We start from the raw sequence: 23,568 nt of genomic DNA, 5'->3' as shown, positions 1-23,568 counted from the left end.
TGTTTTCTTCGTTAATGTATATGTCACCTATGTACTATAAAAGATTGTGCGCCACGGAGTGAAGTGGCAGGCTCCTGAGAACATACCGTGTGTACTTCTAGGACAACTGTACTAGCTGCAGCTAATAAAATCTGATTTTTTACGCCGACAGAGTGTCCCCGTGTCTCGATTAGCTGAAGCAGGAGAACAGAGGAGATTAAGGCGTACCTTGCGCCGCCAGGTCCAAAAGGTTCTGATTCTTCAACCCCTCTTCAGCCAGGATAGCTTGATTCCAGTGGCATGGAGAGCACGGGACTCACGTCTGAGCATATCCGTCCCACTCGGGATGACAAATGCGAAAACAACAATTGATGGACAGAATGCAGAACAATGTCATACATTCACCCCAGTACCGAGATCTGGGCCTAAATCCATCGTTTTTTTGCTAACCATGCTATTCCAGTTTGAACCCAGCCATATGCAAATCAGTCTTGACCCTGTGCCTCATGGGAACAGTCCAGCCCGAACTGCCAGGGAAGACATGGCTTGGCAGTTCGGGCTGGACTGTTCCCATGAGGCACAGGGTCAGACTGATTTGCATATGGCCATGTCTGAACTGGGGTGGTGGAGTGAGCTAAAGAATGATGATGGATTAAACCCAGATCAGTTGACTGGGGGTGAGTGTTTGATTTGCTCAAACGCTTCGTCCATCATCCCCTTTGGTATCGCTTTGTTCGCCCTAAATTGGCAGGGTATGCCCAGACATGGGTCCCTTGCTCATTTTGGCACTGGGTTCACGATAGCCTGGCTGATGAGGGTTATGAACCCGAAACCAGTCCCAGGATGCTTGTTTCCGGTCCAGGGAAGAAATGGCTTGGCAGTTTGGGATGGACTGATCCCATGAGGCACAGGGTCAGACTGATTTGCATATGGCCCTGTCTGAACTGGGGTGGTGGAGTGAGCTAAAGAATGATGATGGATTAAACCCAGATCAGTTGACTGGGGGTGAGTGTTTGATTTGCTCAAACGCTTCGTCCATCATCCCCTTTGGTATAATTCATTGATTTAAAGGCAGCTTTTGACATAATCCCCAAGACTGAACTTTGGTCCACCCTTAAGGCGTTAGGATTATCAGGTTCCTTCTAAGACATCAAAACTAGGTTCCACTGCGATAACTTTGCAAACATTTGTTGAGGAGCAAATGGGAAACTACATTTTCCTCGAGTGGAGGAAGCTCTCTTTTGGACACTTCTCTTGGCAGCCTTGGCAGTCTAGTTGCTCCATACACATCACTCCATCTGCGCTCGTCCGCGCCTGGAGCAAAGACTTCTGCGTCTCCATCAGCGGATTCCAGGTATCCCCTTAGATTGGTATATTCTATTGAAATGTTAAATAACATAGAAAACCTAAATAGAACAAATACCCCTTTGGAGCCTAGCTGTAATAACAGCGTTCCAGTACAATTAGAAGGCCATGTGACTTGTGTTAATGGTAAATTTCACTGTACTTCTGAGCCGCCCTTTAACTTCCAACAAACCATCAGAACCTAGAAGTGCTCATAAATATTTGTCAGCTGCTACCTCAAGCGAGGCACAATTTATTTCCCCTTATAGAGGATAAGTCAGGTCCCAATAGATACAGGAGTTTTCTACTCTATGTTAAGTCTTGGCCCAAACATTTAGTAAAGCTCTGGAACCTATTTTCCTTATTATCACCTGAAGTTGGTTTCCTAACGGAAACTTGACTAAGTTTGACCTCTCTACCACCCATTAGACTTGCATTACCTGAGAACTACAAAGTACTTACACTGGACAGGAATGGCAAGACTGGAGGATGCTCACCATTATCTTTAAAGACTTTTAAAACTCTCATTACTTCATTCCACAATGGAAGATTGGGCAGAAATGTGCATATTTAAGCTTGAACTTTCCTCAAATATAAGCTGGAAAGGCGCATTAGTATACCGTCCGCCTAGTCCAAAAACAAATATTTCAGTCAATGTTTATTGGAATATATTGTGCCCCATTTACTAGCAGCACAAACATTTCTCCAGTTAGAAGACTTCAATTACCATGGGGAAGATTCCGCTAAGTTGCAGACCAGTCAATTTTTTTCTGATCTAGCAACACTTGGACTGCTCCAAAAAGTCAGCGGAGCAACTCACGAGGTAGGGCACACTTTGGACCTAATTTTTACAAATTTCTCATATTTAATTTGTAAATTGCCCAAACCATTATCGTAGACAGAAGACTCATTCATCTGTTTTCAGATCCTTAAGTATAACAAGAGAGGGAAAACTAACAAATGCTATAATAATGTAACTAAAAAGTAGAAGAAAATTACCCCTGACTCCATGGCCAAGGTGCTGAAGGTCTCTATCGCCTCAGAGGATCTGGATGTAGAGCAAGCACACAGACCCCATGTCCCTTGGTATTCAGCAGATTTAAAACAAGAGAAAGCCTCCGGCAAGAGACTAGAAAGACAATGGTGCCACACTAATAACACAACTAACTTTTACACTGTCTTGTTAAATGTATACCACTGTAAAAACAAGAGTGCTCGCAAATTATTCATATCAAAACAAATAGTAGAGGCCAAAAACTGTGACAAACCCATTTTTAATGTGCTTAACACTCTAATTAATATGCAAACTTGCTCATAGGAAATAATTGTGTCCCAAACTCCTCGGCAAATCATTTTGAAGATAAAATTAAAAAGATTCATCTGCATTTTTCCAGTCCACTCAACCATACCTGTGATGACCTCCAATTTGGTGCACCTCCCTTGAATTGTACTACCAGCTTTAGTAGATTTGAATGTCCTACTCTGGAGCCAACACAGAAGATCCTTGTCTCAACCACGCCAGGCTCCCACTTAACTTATTTGGAGAATAATAACATCTTAGATTCATCACAGTATGGTATTAGAACATCACATTGCACAGAGACAGATCTGGCCGTGGTCATTGACCACATCAGATGTTCTCTTGATGCCAATTTTCCATCCATATTGGTGCTGCAGGTCTTGTCTGCAGTGTTTGACACCATATCTCACCTTAGGTTACGTGGCAGGCTTCTTGAGATAAGCATCCACGGAACAGCGTTACAATGGCTTTCAGATTTTTACCCAACAAGACCCAAACGGTTACTCTGGGTTCTATAAATCTTGTACCATGATATTGGATAGGGGTTCCCCAGGGCTTATGACTTAGCCCAATGCTTTTTATCATCTATGTTACCCCTCTAGCCAAAACTGCCAGAGCCTTTGGTTTTAAGATCATATCATATGCGGACAATACTCAGCTTTTAATCTCCCCAGACAACAACTTGGCTAAAACCAAAGAATCCTTCTCTGCTGGGATGAAGACTATTGCCATCTGGAGGACTAAAACTAATTAAATACCACCAAAACAAAGATTATGCTGTTTGGGAAAGCCCGTTGGCTTTGAAATTTGAATTGGTGGCCCCCAGAGCTTGGCATGGCCCCTTTGACTAAACTATTAGTTAAAAACGCAAGAGTCCGGTTAGATCAATCTCTCACTATGAAAACTTAGGTTGTATCCATCATAGGCCCATGCTTCCATATGATGCGGCTGCTGAGAAGGACCTTCCCACTGCACACAACTTAGAGCAAGGAAACTTTTAGTCTAGGCGCTGGTGATTACTCGTTGGATTATGGGAATGCTCTTTTAGCCTCAGCAAATGAATCGCTATTATCCAAACTTTCGGTGGTGCAGAACACTGCTGCACACCTTATCTTTAACCTCCCTTCTAGAGCAGCTTCCTCCAATCTTCTTCCTGTCCTTGACTGGCTAGTGGTTAAAACAGAATTGTTTTCAAAATTTGCTGATAAAGTTTTAAATCTCTGTATGGAAATGGGCTTTCCTATCTTTCATCAAAGCTTATTATCCACTCCCATCCAAGACTTTTAAAATCTTCTGGCAAAGCCTTTCTCAGGGCCCCTAGGGTCAGGAAGTACTGGTAAGTGGGCAGGTCATTCACTTTCTTAGCTCCATCCTGTTGGAATAAGCTGCCTCTTCAACTGTGAATTTGCAAATACCATAGGTAACTTAGAAAATTACTTAAGACCAATCTATTTTAACTGCTTTATTTCTGCTGTCTCCTGGATTCCGCACCGATTTACCGATTTAAAAAAAAAAATCTTTTTATTAACAATGCTCATGAGAGCATACAGTACAAAGTAGTGCCAATATACCACAAACAGAGATATCACACAAATTAGCAGTAAAATAATCATTGGGGAACAACAAGGACAATCAGCAATTTCCATCCTCCCTACCCCTCCATGACTGCCCCAGATTCTCTTACTTCCGCCAGGGTGCCCACACTTTCATCACTTTTTTAGCCCACCCCTTACTTTTGTACACAGTTTCTTCGGCCCTTTGACACCAGTTGAGGTCACGCTTCCATCCCTCCAACTGCGGGGGTGTCTGTGCCGCCCAACCCCTAGCAATATTCCATTTCGCCACTCCTGCAGCCAGGACCAACCATATTTCAACATACCTAGACCATTCAGTGTCACATTTACTCATCAATAAGAGCCACTTCGGCTCCATCTGAACCGTCTCCCCCACCACACTAGACATGGTATCAGTGACCTTCGTCCAGAAGGGGATGATCTCTGGACATTCCCACAAGATACTAAAGAAGTTGCCCTCCTGTTGGCAGCCCCTTACGCATAACGCCGACTTACTCCTGCCCCATGTATAGAGGTGCGTGTGGGGATAGTAGGTACGGTGAAGGATTTTTAGTTGCACCAGTCTGCAACACATCCTGCCAGTTCTCATCCTCTATGCTTCCAAGGTCTTTGGCCCAAGCTGCTCTTGGAGTGATTAGGGGGTCAGGTATGTTGTTTATCAATTTGCGATAAATCGTGGATGTGGGTTACTCTGTTATGGGGTCAAGCAACAATCTAACCTCCCTCGGGGAGTATTCCGGAATAGACGTACCACACTGTACATGCGATCATAGGGCATGCAATAGTCGAATATGAAGGTATCTCTGTGACCGGGTGTGTGAGTAGGTTGTATTCCCTTTGGAGGTACTTAAATGAGCAGGGGAATTCCCTTTCCAGACATCACCTAAATATTTGATCCTTATCAGCTTCCACCCCTTGAAGCCCGTTACAGCAGCCACCTCCCGCAATTTCTCACCCAACCACAGTGGGGTTCTCCTGGTCAGTTTGCCCGCCCACCCTAGGTTTTTATTAGCCTCTCTCCAGCACTGCAGTACTACCCTGGTGTGTTCAGGCCACCCCATCTGCGACCTACGGGCATAAAGGAGAGGATCACAATTGCCCCTAGGCATAACCATCCTATCCACCCTGTAGACAGGTTTATTACTGTCCATATATACCCAGTTGTTTATCATCTGAAGCTGCGAGGCCCAGTAATATAACTTGACATCTGGGAGCGTCAGACCTCCATCATACACCCCCCTGTGGAGCTTGTGCAGCGCAATTCTCGGGAACTCTCCGTCCCACAACGAGGTTCGCACCGCCTCTGCTATTCGTTTGAAAGCGTGTGGGGGGGACAGGGTATGGTGCATTCTGTAGAATGTAGAGGAGTCTCAACAATGTAAGCATTTTAAATAAAGTCGCCCTGCCCATGAGGGAAAGTGGAAGGGTACGCCAGTGACTCACGTCAGCACCCAGAAGACTCAGTTGGGGCTCGAGGTTCCTATCAAGAAACACCTTCTTGGGTCGTGTGGCGTAAATGCCTAAGTATTTAAAACCCTCGATGACCACTAGGGCCGAGCACTGAGATGGAGTCTGTGGGGGGGACCGGACAGTGGGAAAATCACTGACTTCCACCAGTTAATAGTATAGTCGGAGTAGCTGCCAAACAGTTCGAAAATATGCAGCACTCGAGCTATCGAGTCGTATGGTCTCGCCAGATACAGAATGATATCGCCAGCGTAGAGGCAGATACGCTCTTCCCACCTCCCAGGCGCTGCAATACCCCAAATCATGGGGTTTCTCCTGATCCAATGAGCCAGTGGTTCCATTGCAAGAGAGAAGAGGAGGGGAGACAGGGGGAATCCCTGCCTGGTACCTCTTTGCAAGGGGAAAGCACTGTATATTTCCCCATTAGCCTGCACCTGGGCCGTGGGTAGTTCGTACAAGAGTTTTACCCAACTGCGGAAGATCGGCCCGAGACCCAGCCTCTGGAGAACAATGAACAAATAGAGCCATTCGATGTTATCAAAGGCCATTGAGGTGTCCAGCACCATCAATGCCGTCTGAGAACTCCCAACATCCTCGGTCATGTACAGCACCCCATATAGTCGCCGTAAATTATGGGGCATAAACCCGGATTGGTCATCGTGCACCAGCTCCGTTATGATGGGTACCAGCCTATCTGCTACGACTTTGTCGAGGACCTTGGCGGGATATTGGGCAGTACAAAGTACACTGGTCAGATGGCTTCCCGCTAAACATCTTAAGAAGTGGGGCTATTATGATCGCGGCCTGTCTTTTATAGATCTCCATTGGAAGCACGTTAGGCCTGGATGCTTTCCCTGACTGCAGGGAGATAAGAGAATTGCCGAGCTCCTACTTCGTGAAATCAGCTTCGAGCCGTTCGCACGCCTCTGTGGACAACGTGGGTAGTGCAAAGTCCTGTAAAAATTCCGCACAATCATTTTCCGTCCTAGTGCATACTGGAGTGTATACGTGCTCGAAGTGTGCCGCAAAGGCCTCTGCTATGTCTATACTTGTCGAACGGAGAGACCCACATGATCCCTCACTGCAGACACCCACGAGCGATCGCTATCATGGTGTTCCAGCCACGCCAATAGCTTCAAGGCCTTGTCCCCCACATCATAAATCCGGTGTTGCGTGGCCAGCGTGTAGGCCTGTGCCTCGCCCTCGGCCAGGGCCTAAGGTCTCTTTGTTTCAGCGTCAGTCTGTGGCGTAAGTCCATAGATGAGGCCATTGCACTATCTCCATCAAGCTGCTTAATCTCTCGCTCTAACAGTTGGATCTGGAGGAACGTCTCCTTTTTCTGTGTCCTATAATCAGCGCCTGAGCCAATCCCCTTAGCACCGTCTTATAGGCCTCCCACACTGTAATTTGGGACTCCACAGAACCCCGATGTTCTCCGAAGTACAGCTTAGAGCCCTCACAAAGCTTTTCTCCTATTGCAGAGTCTCGGAGGCGCCAAGAATCTTATCTTCAGGTCCTGGGGAATTTGTGTGCGTAGTAAATTTTAATAACATAACATAACACTTTGAACTAAGCAGGGGAGTTAGGCAGGGCTGTGTCCTTGCCCCCACTTAATTTCTTCTTTTAATAAATGGCTGTGTCGGTACTGTCTAAAATGCCAGTGCAATTGTTCGCAGATGATACGCTACTGATTTCGAAAACCCCAGTGGGTACTAAGACTCTCCTCCTGAGGTTTCATTCATTCTATGTTTCTTCTGGCCTGACTATAATCGTATGTAAAACTAGGCTTAAGGAAATAAATCCTTACAGGGGCTTCAGAGGGCCATTAACACTAGACATGCTAGAATTGGAGAGTTTTCTCGAATTTGACTATCTCGAAATCTGGCTTTCTACCTCCAACTCCTGGGGCAATCAAGTCTTTAAGAGATGTCTTAGGCTAAACCATAGGGCTGCTGCTATTCTAAAATTTGCCAGCAAGACCACTTTTCACCCTGTCTCTCCATTTCTAGAAGTTTGGAGAGCCCAAGCAGTAGCAGCTGCCACATATTGAAGACCTTTGGGGGCATAGTAGTAGAATAGGTGTGCTGGGTACAGCTGAATATACATTTTTGAGAACGGCCCTTAAATCACCCCAGAGCACTCACTTGATCTTCAGGCAAGACCTTGATATCCACCCTATAACTTATTTGGTGCAACTGAAACTCCTACTTTGATCGGTTGCCGAGCTGTCACACTACAAGGTGGGTTTGAGTGAAATCCTGGTAGACAAAATAACCAGACTTTGTTACCATGGCTGAGCTATTTTAAGCAGACCTTCTACTTACTGGGAAAGGAAGAGCTCTGGTTAGACACTTCGGCCATCACATCTTCCTCAATAAGAACATTGAAGTCTCTTTATTGGGAACATAATGAGATGAAGCTGATCAATCAGTCAAATCTGACGTACCTTCACGATCAATTTATAGGGTTCAAGCCATTTTCAGCTTTAGAGGCCTATATGGGCCAGATTAACCCTCCCCACCAGAGCACTTTATATAAGGTTTAGAATGGGAACTCTCCCCCCTTGCTTCATTTAACTATAAATGGAAATGTGGTTCAGGAGGGAGTCACCTCTGCCCAGCATACAACAGGTGTGAGGAAACTGACAACCATCTGTTGTTCTTCTGTCCCTCTTACTTGAAGCAGCACAAACGCTGGATTGTTTCCCTTCTATGTTCGCTAGGCATCCGTCAGTATATGGTTGCTCTGAGAATCTGTAGAGCTGACACCTCGCCCACTATCGTGTTTTCGATCGCCAACTTTTTAGAGAGTGTTTGGCTGATCCTGCCTAAAGTCACCTCATACTAATCTCCATGGCTGATATAAAACTTTTGTCACACAACTATGTCGAATTGAACAATTCCTCTTGCATGTTGAGCATTTTAATAGCAGTACATGTGCTTATTTTATCTGTGATTTAAAAAAATGTGAAATCTTAAATTTTTATGTTTTTTTAAATATTAATTTTATTATGGTTTTAAAATTTATGGTATCAATCAATCATGGTATTTGTAAAGCGCACTACATACCCGCGAGGGTCTCAAGGTGCTAAGGGGAGGAGGGGGGAAGCTGCTACTGTTCGAAGAGCCAGGTCTTGTGAAGGTCAGAAGGTCTTCTGTCTGCTGCAGGCGGATTGGGAGGGTATTCCATGTCTTGGTGGCGAGGTGGGAGAATGATCTGCCGCCGACGGTTACTCTTCGGATGCGGGGGACGGTGGCGAGGGTGCAGTCTGCGGAGCGGAGCTGGCGGGTGGGGGTGTAGAGGCTGAGTCAGCTGTTGAGGTACGTTGGTCCGGTGTTGTGGAGTGCCTTGTGTGCGTGGGTGAGGAGTTTGAAGGTTATCCTCTTGTTGACAGGGAGCCAGTGTAGGTCTCTCAGGTGGGGTGTGATGTGGCTGTGGCAAGGGATGTCGAGGATCAGGCGTGCGGAGGCGTTCTGGATGCGTTGGAGCCGTTTCAGGAGTTTGGCCGGGGCTCCTGCTTAGAGTGCGTTTCCGAAGTCTAGTCTACTGCTGACGAGGGCCTGGGTGACCGTCCTTCTTGTTTCAGTGGGGATCCATTTAAAGATCCTGCAAAGCATGCGGAGGGTGTTGAAGCAGGAGGAGGAGACGACGTTGACCTGCTTCGTCATGGAGAGGGTAGAGCTGAGGATGACCCCTAGGTTGCGTGCGTGGTCGGTGGTTGTAGGAGGTGTTCCTAGTGCAGTCGGCCACCTGGAGTCGTCCCAGGCCGAGGGGGTGGATCCGAGGATTAGGACCTCCGTCTTGTCCGAGTTCAGCTTCAGTCGGCTGTTCCTCATTCAGTCAGCGACAGCCTTCATTCCTTCGTGGAGGTTGGTTTTGGTGGTGTGGGGGTTCTAGGTGAGGGAGAGGATCAGCTGGGTGTCGTCAGTGTAGGAGATGATGTTGAGGTCGTGCCGTCATGTGATGTGGGCGAGTGGTGCCATGTAGACGTTGAACAACGTTGGGCTGAGGGATAAGCCTTGGGGTACGCCGCAGATGATCTTGGTGGCTTCGGAGCGGAAGGGGGGAGGCGGACACTCTGTGTTCTGCCAGAGAGGAAGGAGGTGGTCCAGTCCAGGGCTTTCTCTTGGATTCCGGCATCGTAGAGGCGTGTTCGTAGTGTGCGGTGGAAAATCGCGTTGAAGGCGGCTGACAGGTCCAGGAGGGTGAGGGCCGCGGTTTCTCTGTTCTCTAGCAGGGTCCTGATGTCATCAGTGGCAGCGATGAGGGCAGTTTCGGTGCTGTGGTTGCTGCGTAACCCGGACTGTGATGGGTCCAGGATGCTGTTCTCCTCGAGGAAGCTGGACAGTTGTTTGTTGACGGCCTTTTTGATGATCTTAGCCGGGAACGGGAGAAGGGAGATGGGTCGGAATTTCTTGAGGTCCTTGGGGTCTGCCTTGGGTTTCTTGAGTAAGGCATTGATCTCTGCGTGCTTCCAGCTCTCCGGGAAGGTCTCTGTCTCAAAGGAGATGTTGATGGTTTTCCGGAGATGGGGTGCAATGGTGCAGCTGGCTTTGTTGAAGATGTGGTGTGGGCAGGGGTCTTACGGGATCCGGAGTGGACGGTGTTCATGATCTTGATGGTGTCGTCGTCGTTGATGTTGGTCCAGGAGGTCAGGCGGTTGGTACGGGTGGTGGTCGTGGGAGCGGGGGTGTCAGTGGTTGCCGGGGTGGTGACGGCGTTGAAGCTATCGTGGAGATCTACGATCTTGCGATGGAAGAAGGAGGCCAGCGAGTCGCTCAGGTCTTGTGAAGGGGTGATGTCGTTGGTGCTGGAGCTGGGGTTGGAGTGTTCCTTCACGATGTTGAAGAGCTCTTTGCTGTTGTGTGCGTTGTTGTCTAGGCGGTCTTTGAAGGAGGTCCTTTTGGCAGATCTGATGAGATGGTGGTGTCTGCGGGTGGCGTTCTTGTGGGCGGTGTAGCTTTCCGGTGTTCGTTCGTGGATCCAGTTTTTTTCGAGTTTTCGGCAGGTTCGCTTGCAGGCCTAGAGGTCTTCGGTGAACCAGCTGGCTTTCTTGCTAGTGTGGATGTTGGAGGGCTTCTTGAGAGGGGTGAGGGTGTTGGTGCAGTCATTGATCCATTGTTTGAGATTGCGAGCGGCGGTGTTGGGGTCGGTCAGATATGTGGATGGGCTCCAGGCGATGGAGGTGGAAAGCTGGTCTTCGGTGACTTTGCTACAGCAGCGGCGCAGCATCTGTTGGGTACGTGGTGCGTGGTGGTTTTCCGGAAGGTGAAGTGGATGCAGCAGTGATCAGTCTAGTGGAGCTCGGTGGTGTTGTTGAAGGAGACGTGGGAGCTTGCGGAGAAGATGGGGTCAAACGTGTGGCCGGCGGAGTGGGTGGGAGTAGTGACGAGTTGTCTGAGTCCGAGGTTGTCGATCAGGGTGGACGAGTTGGTGTCATTGTTGTTCTCGAGGTGGAAGTTCAGGTCCCCGATGAGGATGTAGTCCTTGGAGGCGAGTGCGTGTGTGCTGACGAGGATGGTGATTGAGTCGCTGAACTGTGCTCATGGTCCGGGGAACCTGTAGATGAGGGTTCCTCTGAGGGTGGTGTTGGGATCGGTGTGGATCTTGAAGTGCAGGTGTTCGGCAGTGCTGAGGGTGTCGTCGGTGTTGGTTAAGACCATGAGAGAGATACTGTGGACGATGGCGATTCCTCCTCCTACTCCATTGGTGCGGTTCCTGTGGGTGATTTTATAGCATTCCGGGATGGCTATGGTGATGTCGGGTGCCGAGGAGTTGTTCAGCCAGGTCTCCGTCAGGAAGGCGACGTCTGGGGTGTTGGAGTCCAGTAGGTCCCAGAGTTCCACGGCGTGATTGCGTGCAGAGCGGGTGTTGAGAAGGATGCATCTGAGGTGGTTGGGTTCTTTGGTAGGCGAGTTGGCGGGCCGGATGCTGGTGGAGCTGCAGTTCCGGCAGGAGAAGGGTCCTTGGGTGCGCTTCGGGGCGGCCAGGCAGCAGGTGCGTGTTCGGCAGGCGTTGAGTGCGCGTAGGGTGCTGGATTCGTATGTGTCCTGCTGTCACTTAAGTGAGCCATATAATGTTTGTTTCTCCTTTTTTTTAAAAAAACTTCATGGTTTTTATTCATTGTGCTCTGATTGGGCTCATGTACTGTATCTTTATTTCTGAACCATGACTTTTATGGCCTATGATAGAAATAAAGCTTAAACTGAAAACTGAATAAATATTGTTTGTAAAAAGATAGTGCACATGTAGTATAACTTTATTTGGGGATCAGAACCAACAGCACATGTGAGGCACACGAGACGAAATACAGGTCAAGTGTTCTCCCCCCCTCATCCCAGACCTAGAAGTACAATTGTAGGGGGTAATCTTTGCTTTTGATGAAAGTCAGATTTTAAGTCACAATTCTGAAAAGGTAACTTTTAGTAAGTTGTTGTTTTCTTGCCCTAGTTTTTTGTGCCTTCTGCCACTGTCCTGGGTTTACATGACTGTGAATGGGTCTGCTGTTGGGGTATGTGAATCCCTCCCACATCGAAGGTTTGCACCAGGTATAAATATTGGGCCTCCAGAGCCACACTTTATTACACTCCTGGACAAGTGGAAATTACAGAAAAATGACTGCCTTGTTACCCAGGGAACTGGCCTTCTGCTTGAGCCCTTTTCCTTTCTACCATAGTAATATCCTGCTGCTACCAGAGAGACTGCCCTGCTGCTTGAGGCTTGCCCCGCTCTCTGAGAATGAAGACTGGAGCTGCTCCCTCGACCCAAGCTACCTGAGTAACTCCAAAAGTCAGCTGACACAACCAGCTCCAGCAACCTCCATGTAACTGCCCAGCTGACCTACTGCACTGGACCTCCAATTGGACCTTCCTGAGCCCTGCTGGTCTCTGTTGGAGGGAGTTCCTGATCCCCAAGAGGTGCCTGCTAAGGTCCTTGGCTCTTAGTTGGCATCAATTGAGCGCCTACTGTAAAGAAAGGTGAAATCCTGTCATTTTGGTGTCTTTGCGAATGTGAATGGGCCTGTTTGTGCCAAGACTCTGCCCCCCCAAAACAACCGCCAGCATGATGCTCCAGTGAACCCAAATCTTCATGGTACAGTGATTGCTAGCCAAGACGGCAAGACAAGATCTGCACTTCACGTTACAGCCAACGGTGACCGTCAATGCAACGCTCTACCAATGACTATTTGTAACACACGACTGGATCTTCGTGCTACAGTGATGATCATCTGTGACGCCAGTCCTGCTCTTCATGCTACATCGAAGAGCATCTGTGACACTCTCCATGCTCCTCACGGCCTCCTCATACGCGAACAGAACTCTTCACACCGGACTTTGAGAAGGTAACTTTTTCAGTGGAAGTGGGACCAACCTGGTCTCTGTATCAGGCCTTGGTTCAATTATGAACAGCCTGAACTGGTGACTTGCCCCAGTCTAGCACGACGAGATTACTGCAAGTGTCATTTTGTGCTTTTATGCACTATATGTCCCTAAAACTTTAAATTGCATATGTGCGGTTCTACTGACTGGATTTTTGTTGTTCTGGTATCACTTTATTTTATGAACATGTACTCTGTTTTTCTAAATTGGTTTGGGATTTATTTTGTGTTGTTGTTGCTTCCACTTTATTACTATTGTATGCTGCATAAACACGTTACCCTTTGTCTCCAAGTAAGGCCTGACTGCTTTTTGTCAAACCACCAGAGGATTAAGCACAGGTTAAAGTATTGGCTTTTGTGCTTCACCCTGACAAGGTTTGTGGTTGTTGCCTGAGTGAGGGTCCCACCCTCAACCAATAACCCAATTTTTTGTAAAGCATCTCTCACTGAATATTTTAATAACAAAATGCAACACTATGACTCCTGCAGAACTGCTTCTGATTCCAAACAGAAATTAGGGTGGTGTTGAAGATCCCGTCCATGTCTGTGTTATTGTAGCAGAAGTATGAACCAAACCAAGACCAGATATCAATGACACTGTTGTGGAAATGGCTGATCTGATTTTGTTAGTGGATGGTTCTTCTCTGAGACACTATCTAGGAATATTGAGAGCAGTATACACAGATTGTTCCATTTCCAAAATCAATAAAGTATCATACTTGTCTGACACAATTTCAGCACAAGTAGCAAAATTAATCACCCTGACAAGAGCCAATTTTTGTTTGTCAGAAGAACTCAGAATGACATCTTTGTGCAGACATTCTGTGTGTATTTGGAGCAGCACCTGATTTTGGTCAGTTACGGTCATAAAGAGGCTTTATGATATCCTCTGGAAATCCTATCCAATAAGGCAATATATTCTGGAACTATTGAGGGCTATTCAACAATCTAGAGAGAAATCATTAGTGAAATGTGTCACCCATAATTTTGGTGATGACAAGATTACCATGGGTAATAACTACAGGATTCAAAATACTGAGCTCTTGAAAGTGTAACAATCAAACCAAATGAGCAGAAGCAAACACAGGAATCAGAATATTGTGAAATTGATGTGAAACCTGGTGATGTAAATAATGTGATTTTTTTTTTTTGTTAAATCCAATACAAAGAACACCGAATGAACTCAGAGACTTGCAGAACATAGAACCAGAGGATGAAAAGAAAAGATAGGAATTAGCTCCATGTAAGAGAGATTTATGAGTAACTGCAGATTACCAGTATGTTCTTCCGACTCTGTGCTTCAAAATAAGGCTAGGCACTTACAGACTCAGACAGATGGAGACAGAGAGATGGGATGGGCAGATTATTCGAGAAATACTGGCAAAACAATAAAGTTTGAAAGTGTAGCTGAAGATTTATGTCAAAGATGCATTACTGACCAGAGAGGTAATCAAGGCAGACATACATTAGTTGGCAAGAGTCATATGGGCAAATATGCCGGTCCATTTAGTAGATTTAAGGCAGACTTCAGGGAGATGTCTGTATTTATTGGGCTTTAGTATGTTCTCATGAATGTCTGCCTCTTCTCTAAATAGGTGGAGGCCTATCCAACCAGGAGTAGCGACAGCAAAACTGCAGCCAACTCTTGTTGAGGGAGTAAATACCTCATTTTTTTGTGAGTATTTCTATTGAGACTGAGAAACTCACTTAAAGAAACGAGGTCCTAAAGTTATTGTGAGCTCCTCTACAGAGAGAGCAAAGGTGCTACTGTAGTTATTTGACCAGAGGCAATCTATTGTTGCTGAAAAGTTGAATAGCACTATAAAAACCAGAGTGGTCAAAATGAGTGCCTCAAAAAATCTGAACTGGTCTGATGCTCCTTCTCTTGTACTCATGAGCTTTATAAGTATTACAAATAAAAAGACAGGTAGCTCTCCTTATAATGTTCTTATGGGCCGACCTATGCAAATCCCAAATGTCTCTTCAGCAGCACTTGTGTCAATAACTGATGGCATTGTGTTAAATTACTGCAAAAGCCTGGCTTGTATGGTGAAATCTGTCTATAAGATGAATTTGGCAACACCATCGAAAAAAGAAATCCAGTACCATGCACCACAATTAAGTGACTAAATCCTAATCAAGAAGCATGTTCTTAAAATGTATTTGGAACAAAGGTGATAGGGGCTACAACAAGCTGTGTTTGTGACTAACACTGCTATGAAATGTGCTGGAATCCCACAGTGCATCCATAGAGCTCAGAGCAAAAATAAAAGATGACAAAAAAAAGTGGTGACAAAAACTGTATGTGGAGACAGAGTGGGGGAGAAGAAGATCTTGATTAAGGTACGAGCAGCCAATTTGAAAATCAGAGAATTGAGTTTGTTGGAGAGATAAAGTGTGAAGATAGATATAGATGGCGGGTTTTTCATTAGGATGTTGTTACTTTGATTTCAGATTCTCAAGGCTTTACCATGTAAATGAGATGAGATTGAAAAAAGTAAAGCATGGATTTGGGAATATTGTGTTAGATGTATTGGGTGCTATGATTTCATATAATGGATTGGGTATGAATTATATAAAGATTATCTATGCTTGTAGAGTGTCTTTCTTCTAACACTGGAGATAAAGGACAACAAATCTCAACTGGTATAATTATACAGGACAATTATAATTTTTTGTACATGACATTAGCAGGGTGGAGAAAGGGAGACTCAGGCAAAGATTCTTTTGAAAAATGCACTAGGCATCAACTGTTTATAATCATAAGGATAAACTAAAGCAAATTACAGTTGTAACAGCACTGTAGGCAAGAAATGCAAGAGAAACAACCCGAATTGGACTTGGTGCTAAATGTGTAAGTGACACACAAAGTGGCGACGCAAGTGACAATGTGGAATCAGCGGAAGACGGCGCAACAAAACAATAGTGAAAAATATATACAGTGAATATTTGTGGTTCAGGTAACGAATGAGCAACATTTTTCTCAATGAAGACAATTATTTAGGAAGAACCACAGAGGAAAAGGTGCGCTATTTTTTGCGCTGAACGGTCGACAGCGTTTCGATCCTCTGATTCAGGATCATCTTCAGTACTGGGTTGTTGAGTTAAAAGTGGTGCTGTACAAAGGGGCAAAAAGGAAAGGGAAGGGATAAGGGGAATGTTCGTACAGCACAGATAAACAGGAAAAGTAATGGATGGCCAAGGGGGTGGAAGAAGCGCATGGGACTCAAGGCTAATTATGAGAAGGCAGGAATGCTGAGAGACAAGGGTCCTGGGGGTGGAGGAAGCGCCATGACCGGAGAGGTGTATGACCCGGTCTAAGTGGAAGAGGCTCATGAGCGTGGGGAAAGGGGGTGAAGGAGTCGCTGAATTAAAAAGGTTCAGGGGAGTGTAGGAAGCATGGAAGTGTAGGAAAATGTCCGAGTATTAAAAGCTTGTGGGTGCAGGGTGGGGAGCGGGTTGCGAGGAGCCTGTGCCCATAATGTAGATAAGACGGGAAGAGGGCTAAGCTGGGCAAGGAGCAAATAAAACCAGGAAGTGAGTGAGAAGGAGAAAGATTGGAGTGTTTGAGTAGAGCGAGAGAGAGGTAGTAATAGTTACCTGTAAAGGCACGGAAGGAGATCCGTGGATGCCAAAAAATGATGGGCGGGTCGGGCTCATTGGAAGCAAATCCTGCAAAGGATAGGGGGAAAGTGAGTCAGTGCATAGGCGGGGAGGGGAAGACCAATTAATGGGGAAGCGCGGAGCAGAGGATACCTGGGAGAAAATTGGGAGCATCAGAGGATCCAATTGTAGGGGCGATCTCAGCGATGAAGGTACGCTCTGTGGAAAAACAGCCGAGTCAAGGGTGGAGCAACGGCGGGATATGAGGTAGCAATTCCGTCACGGAGTCAGGAGTGCTTACCGGTTACAATTCCTTAGGAGAGGAGGAAGGTGGAAGGTGTACAGGGTCAGGGAGAGTACATGGCCAGAAAAACTGGGACGAAAAGAGGACCACGACACGTCCGAGGTCTTTCTTTCTTGTTACCACCCTGAGCTTTCACTGAATCAATGGGAATTTCTCCCAGCACCATTTCATTATGGTTTTTTCCTTTTCCATTTCCATCCATCCTGCAATTCAATCATTATCCCTTTACTCCATTACTCTTTCGTGTGTTCTAGTTGTTTTCACTTCCACCCCTCCCCGTGCAGGGCCCCCTAGCCCCGGCCCCCAGGGTTTCAGGTAACCTCCTAAGTGATGGCTCCTCCCCTTTTCCCTTCTTCATTGCTGTGGCCACTCTGCACTTCCTACGATTCACTCTTGCACCGAGGATCAGTCTCCCTGATGCCCGAGCTGCCACCAGGATTTAGTCCCCTGCTGCTACCAAGTAAGTTACTTTGCCCCGCACCTCTCTTCGTCCCAGTTTTTCTGGCCATGTACTCTCCCTGACCCTGTACACCTTCCTCTTCTCCTAAGGAATTGGTAACCAGTAAGCACTCCTGACTCCGCAATGGCATTGCTACCTCATATCCCTCCGTTGCTCCACCCTTGACTCTGCTGTTTTTCCACGGAGCATACCTTCATTGCTGAGATCGCCCCTACAATTGGATCCTACGATGCTCCCAATTTTCTCCCAGGTATCCTCTGCTCTGCACTTCCCCATTAATTGGTCTTCCCCTCCCCGCCTATACACTGACTCTCTTCTCCCCTATCCTTTGCAGGATTTGCTTCCAATGAGCCCAACCCACCCATTTTTTGGTATCCACGGATCTCCTTCCATGCCTCTTTAGGTAACTATTACTACCTCTCTCTCGCTCTACTCAAACACACCAATCTTTCCCCTTCTCACTCACTTCCTGGTTTTATTTGCTCCTTGCCCAGCTTAGCCTGCCTCCCGTCTTATCGACATTCGGGGCACAGGCTCCTCGCCACTTGTTCCCCACCCCACACCCACAAGCTTTTAATACTCGGACCTTTTCTTACACTTCCATGCTTCTTACGTTCTACTGAACCTTTGTAATTCAGCGATTCCTTCACCCCCTTTCTCCGCGCTCACAAGCCTCCTCCTCTTAGACCGGGTCTTACACCTCTCCAGTCATGGCGCTTTTTCCACCCCCAGGACCCTTGTCTCTCAGCATTCCTGCCTTCTCATAATTAGCCTTGAGTCCCATGCGCTTCTTCCACCCCCTTGGCCATCCACTACTGTTCCTGTTTCTCCGCGCTGCCATGAACATTCCCCTTATCCCTTCCCTTTCATTTTTGCCCCCTTTTACAGCACCACTTTTAACTCAACAACCCAGTCCTGAAGATGATCCTGAATCAGAGGATCGAAATGCCATCGACCGTTCAGCGCAAATAATAGCGCACCTTTTTCTCTGTGGTTCTTCCTAAATAATTTTCTTAATTGAGAAAAATGTTGCTCATTCGTTACCTGAACCACAAATATTCACTGTATATATTTTTCACTATTGTTTTGTTGCGCCGTCTTCCGCTGATTTCACATTGTCACTTGCGTCGCACCTTTGTGTGTTACTTACACATTTAGCACCAAGTCCAATTCGGGTTATTTCTCTTGCATTTCTTTCCTACAGTGATGTTACAACTGTAATTTGCTTTAGTTTATCTTTATGATTATAAACAGTTGATGCCTAATGCATTTTTGAAAGAATCTTTGCCTGAGTCTCCCTTTCTCCACCCTGCCAATGTCATGTACATAAAATTATAATTGTCCTGTATAAATATACCAATTGAGATTTGTTGTCCCTTATCTCTCGTACCTACCCACATCTCAACGTGGTCTATGGGTTATACTCCTGTCGATACATATAAAATGTCTTCTAACACTGGCAGAGCATTATCCCAGATAAATAATAAGTTAATTGCAATGCCAGTCACGATCATGCAGAACTGCCTTGCACTAGATATCCTATTTTCAAAGAAGGACAGACTCTGTCGGGTTTTAAAGGTAATAGTGCTGTACCTTCATCCTGGATAACAGTAAGCTTATTAACAAATGTTAATCACATCACTAATATTTCTTGTGAAGTCAAAGCTTTTGAATAGTATGGCTTATGGGAATCAGTGGGTAGTTGGTTTGGTGAGGTTGGAAAGGACTTTAGAAAGGTCGTTGAATAGGTTAATGGCTTGATGGAGGAATGCTGCACATTATACTAACCCTCATTATCATTGTGCTAATTTGTGCAACAGTTTTGTTGCTTTTGTTTAAATTCTTTGAATTAATCATTTCTAAAATGGGTCTTATTTGTGAGTGCAAGAAGAAGGAGCCAACCATGTTTAAGAGCACTGGAAGATGTCAAAGAATAATACTATGATCCACTTAAGATGTTGGAAGAGTCGAGGGGCAAAAGCAAAAGTGATGCATACTGTATTGTAAATAGTTTGTTTGTTTGGTATTAGCGATGATCAAATCATCAGAGAGGAGAAACTGAAGAGCTTTTGGACATTTAAACTAAAATGTGCAATAATTCAGTTGCTCTGCATCTTGATTCTCGTGGTAAACCGGCATGGAGCTAATGCAATTGAAACAAAATCATCACGATGAGATAAAGTGTGTGTTTCTGGTTTAAGCTAACTAGGCCTCCGTTAGGCCTCAATGCCATCTATGACAGCGTCATGGTATTCATTCTGTGTTTATATTTCTCACCAGGCGCTACATGCAACAAGATGTCGATTGTTATTTCTGAATGACACTGTTCTCGAAAACCTCACTAGTGGAAAGCCTTTTGCTATAATATTGAAGGTCTTTCCTGCCTCAACACTATATTACATTGACTCAGAATGGTTTTCTGTTGTTTATGTGACTAGGGTGTTCTAACACCTACACATGAATTAGGTGAGAAGGGGCGATTCATTTTTTATTGACTGGTTACTATTAAGATTATAGGGTTATGTGATGATTTAAAATGTGGAAGTGTGATTTGTTGGAGCAATGATCATACCATGCTAATTTTGAAGTTCCTGCAATTTCTATGCAACAAAAACTATTTAAATCCTTAAATCTGGGGGTTGGCCAGAATGTTTTGAGAGCTTTCCTGAGACTCCAGGGATTCTGTCAGATTTCTTACTAATTTTGTGGCACGCTCGAGACCTAGCATTTCTCTGATATTTTACCATAATTTTGTATTATTCTGCATTTGATAGGCTTACTGGCAAATGTTTTCTATGTCATTTATTAATTTACTGCGGCCTCTGCAAGTTTACTATTTCTAAATTGTGCCTTCATGCTTTTCTCATTTCTTATCTCGAACTACCATTTCTGAGACTGTACTTTCTTATTCACTGCACTTTTAAAATACTGTTTTGAATCTGGTCTCCAGGGTCACATTGCCTCACAGGCTTTGGGGTTAACACCATTGCAGATTCAACCAATGTTTTGGTGTACCACTGTAATGCACATTTCCTAGGGTCTTGTGCGCCCACACCCTTTGGGAAAGTTCAGAGATAATGAGAAAATACCTGAATTTCAAAAATCGCAACAAGTTCAGGCAGGTGCATGGAGTCATGCACCCTGGTCTGTAGTTGCTACTCCTGTTTAGAAGTATCAATGCAGTTCCCAGTATGAAGGAAGGCTTGAAGCTTGGATAGACTGATATGGGCTTAGAGTGCCCTCTCCTCTGTTCTAGTAGAGTACTGCTGATCCCTGCCAGCGATGATTATATAAGGCAAATATTAGCATGGGATCCATGCACCTTGATTTGAGTATATGGTGCCATGCCCTGCTTTGTACCTATGCTTTAGGCTCTCTCCTCCCTTTCCGCAAACCTTATCTCACATATAGTTTGCAACTGCCACACAATCCGCTTGGCTTAGTTTTCCTCGCTGTGCTACGAGAATGAAAAGCATGGCAGTTCAAGGAACCCAGTAGTATGTGATCAAGCAAAGGTGGTCACCATTCAACCAACCCTGCGTATGCAGGCAGCAGTCAGTGACTTATTCATGATTACTTATAATTGAGGTTGGGTGTGTTCATTTGCATTAGGTTAGGCTAATGTATTTTCTTGTGGCAGAAGGTTAATTTCAACTGTGTTTGTATTGCTTGGACTAGGTTTAAGTTGGGATGTATTGTTTTGCTTTGGAGTCATCCAACTCCAGTCTTTGTTAAACTGGAGTCTGTTTGTTTTACATTTTGCCATAGTTGGTTTATACTGGCAGACATATAGCTTTAATTGCTTTTGTATGGTTCAGGGTTGTTTTTCACTGGGTTTAGACTAGCTTTAGTTTGGTTTTGTTGGGTTGATGTAGTATTACCCTGATCTTAAGATGCATTCATTGTTAGTGATTGGATTGAGCCAAGTTTGCCTTCATGTTAGGTTTCACTGTCTGCTGGTATAAAATTGGCTTCAGTTGTGTTGAAATAAAGTACCCAGGTTTGTTGTTCTGTGGCGCTGAGCTTAAATTGAGCTGTATTATGTTAGCTACTGGCAAGGATTTTAGACAATGGCAGGCTTGTTTTACACTTGATTGTGTTGCATACAGTGCTTAATTTGTAAATGAATAAGTGCTGGGATCAAAAATGTTGCTTGAATGTCGCAGTGGCTGCTATCAAATAGCGGGGGTTCCGAATACTGAAGCTGTGCAGACTTGATTCCACCTAATGCCTCTTTTATCTGTGTGTTGCCACCTTTCTTGTTTTGTTTCTGTCTTTCACCATTTCTCTTCCCCGTTATGTCTTTTTCTTTATCTAGTTCCGGATCAAAGTCTGATAAGGCACAATAAGTCCTGGTCTCCAATAATGAGTGCCGGTGGAAACCCCTGGAACCATGGGCTCACATTAAGCACTGGTTGCATAGGACTGGCTAGAGAGATGTTATGTTGCTATTGGTTTGTTTCTAATGGAGCAGTGAATAGCCTCATTCTGATACAAGAAAGATGAGGTGGGACTGATTTGAGAGTTTTTTTGATTTGGCTGAAAATGAACTACATTTCCTTGGGTCAAGGCTGACTTTTTTGATGCTTTATTTTTGTCATTGCTATCAAGCATTAGTATACCACAAAATATGCCATTACAATCTGCCATTAGCATAGCACCGTTTTTCAGTTGTATGGGAATGGCATCTCAGGTAGTGCTTTGACCATACAAGAGAACACACCCAGCACTTACCTCAGAAGGACACCATAATTCTTGTTGCGGAAGTCCCTGTAGGCCACCCAGGAGGGTATGTTTAGTCTCTCTGGGAATCTGCCTTCTACCTTAAAAAGGGCAGCGGCATCTTCTGGCTGAATGATGTTCACACTCTCAAAGTGTCCAATCTTCTCCCTGAAAAAATAAGGGGAAAGAGTGAGACAAAAAAACTTGCATATGTAAGCAGCAATACCTTTTTGAGGCAACAAACGTCACAACAAAGACCAGGTTAAATAGGGCCCTATTCACAAAACGTTCCTCTGTAAAGCTAATTTGCTCTTGAAAATGTAGGCTTAAACCATTCCTAAGTTGCAGTTAAGTGACAAAGAACCCCTTTGACACAAACCCCGTTTTTTTCCTCAATCAAAGAGGAGTTAATTGGATTTATTTTTGGATTCTTTGCAACATGATTCATTTAACATTGGTGGCTCTTAGTTCCTTTCCGATATGGAACAAGAATCACGCTGGTAATGGGGTAAAACCTGACCTAGAGACTGTTCTCATCTGACAGATTTATCCATGCAGAGACCTGTTCTCATTAGCTGGCTGCTAGAAAGGCCACAACTTTAAGATATACTTACAATGTCAAATTACACTTATGCTCTGTCAGTCTAAGACTTTTTGGCCAAGTTATTTTGGAATGATTAAACTAGACTTTAAACATGCATATGCTCGCCCCAAATACACACTTATTTGTAATTACAATTGGAACAGTGAAACAATGACCTCGAAGAACTAGACTGTAGGTCTACTTATGCATAAAGTAAACAAGGAAGAACAGACAACCAACACAGAGGAAGAAGACTAAGTATGATGGTTTAATTTTTTATTGACTTAATATATAATAATATTGATTATTAATAGCTAAAGCTTGCATTAAGGTTACTAATTCCCTAGCTATCATAACAGAAAGTTTCAATTCTATTAAGTACACGAGGCAAGGATTATGCTTTATTTTCTTCACTTTATTTTTCCAGCAGCCATATTAAAAATCCTAAAACTTCCTTTCCTATAAATACTTGGGAACGGAAACAGTTAAATAAACACAATCAATCAGAATGGAGGCAGTCCCTCAAAGTCCTCTGCCCACCTTAATGCTCCCTCCATCTTCGCGCGACAGAAGCCAACGCGATACTGCTGTTCATTCTTGTATGGAAACATCAGTCCCTGCAAAAATTAAACAGTGTTACAAATTATCCTAATCTAGTCACAGATGTGCTAAAATTCAGTAACAGAACATTCATTCTGTTATTTACTAATTAATTACAACATACTGTTACCAACAGAGAACCGATCCTTAAACAATATGCAGAATTAGAAGCATTACCTACTCAAAAGAAATCATGATTTGTCAGTGAGTTGTTCATAGCAGTATTATAGGGCATGTAAATAATGCCAGGTGTT

The 23,568-nt window shown here is 44.9% G+C and overlaps 1 protein-coding gene across 1 annotated transcript in view; it reads right to left on the bottom strand.

The window, feature by feature from the left end:
* Positions 1 to 23,568, bottom strand: part of CYP11A1 (cytochrome P450 family 11 subfamily A member 1) — a gene marked incomplete at its 5' end in the record, with an annotated part of 240,157 nt that overhangs the window by 94,308 nt on the left and 122,281 nt on the right. Inside the window, one exon of the mRNA XM_085646136.1 lies at positions 22,144 to 22,299. Coding sequence (XP_085502262.1) covers positions 22,144 to 22,299 — 156 coding nt within the window. The remainder of the gene's footprint in view (positions 1 to 22,143; positions 22,300 to 23,568) is intronic.

This window comes from Triturus cristatus, chromosome 3_1, assembly GCF_964204655.1.
Source record: "Triturus cristatus chromosome 3_1, aTriCri1.1, whole genome shotgun sequence".
NCBI lineage: Eukaryota > Metazoa > Chordata > Amphibia > Caudata > Salamandridae > Triturus > Triturus cristatus.
The sequence above is the reverse complement of the archived record's forward strand: the minus strand, read 5'-3'. Positions and strand labels throughout refer to the sequence as shown.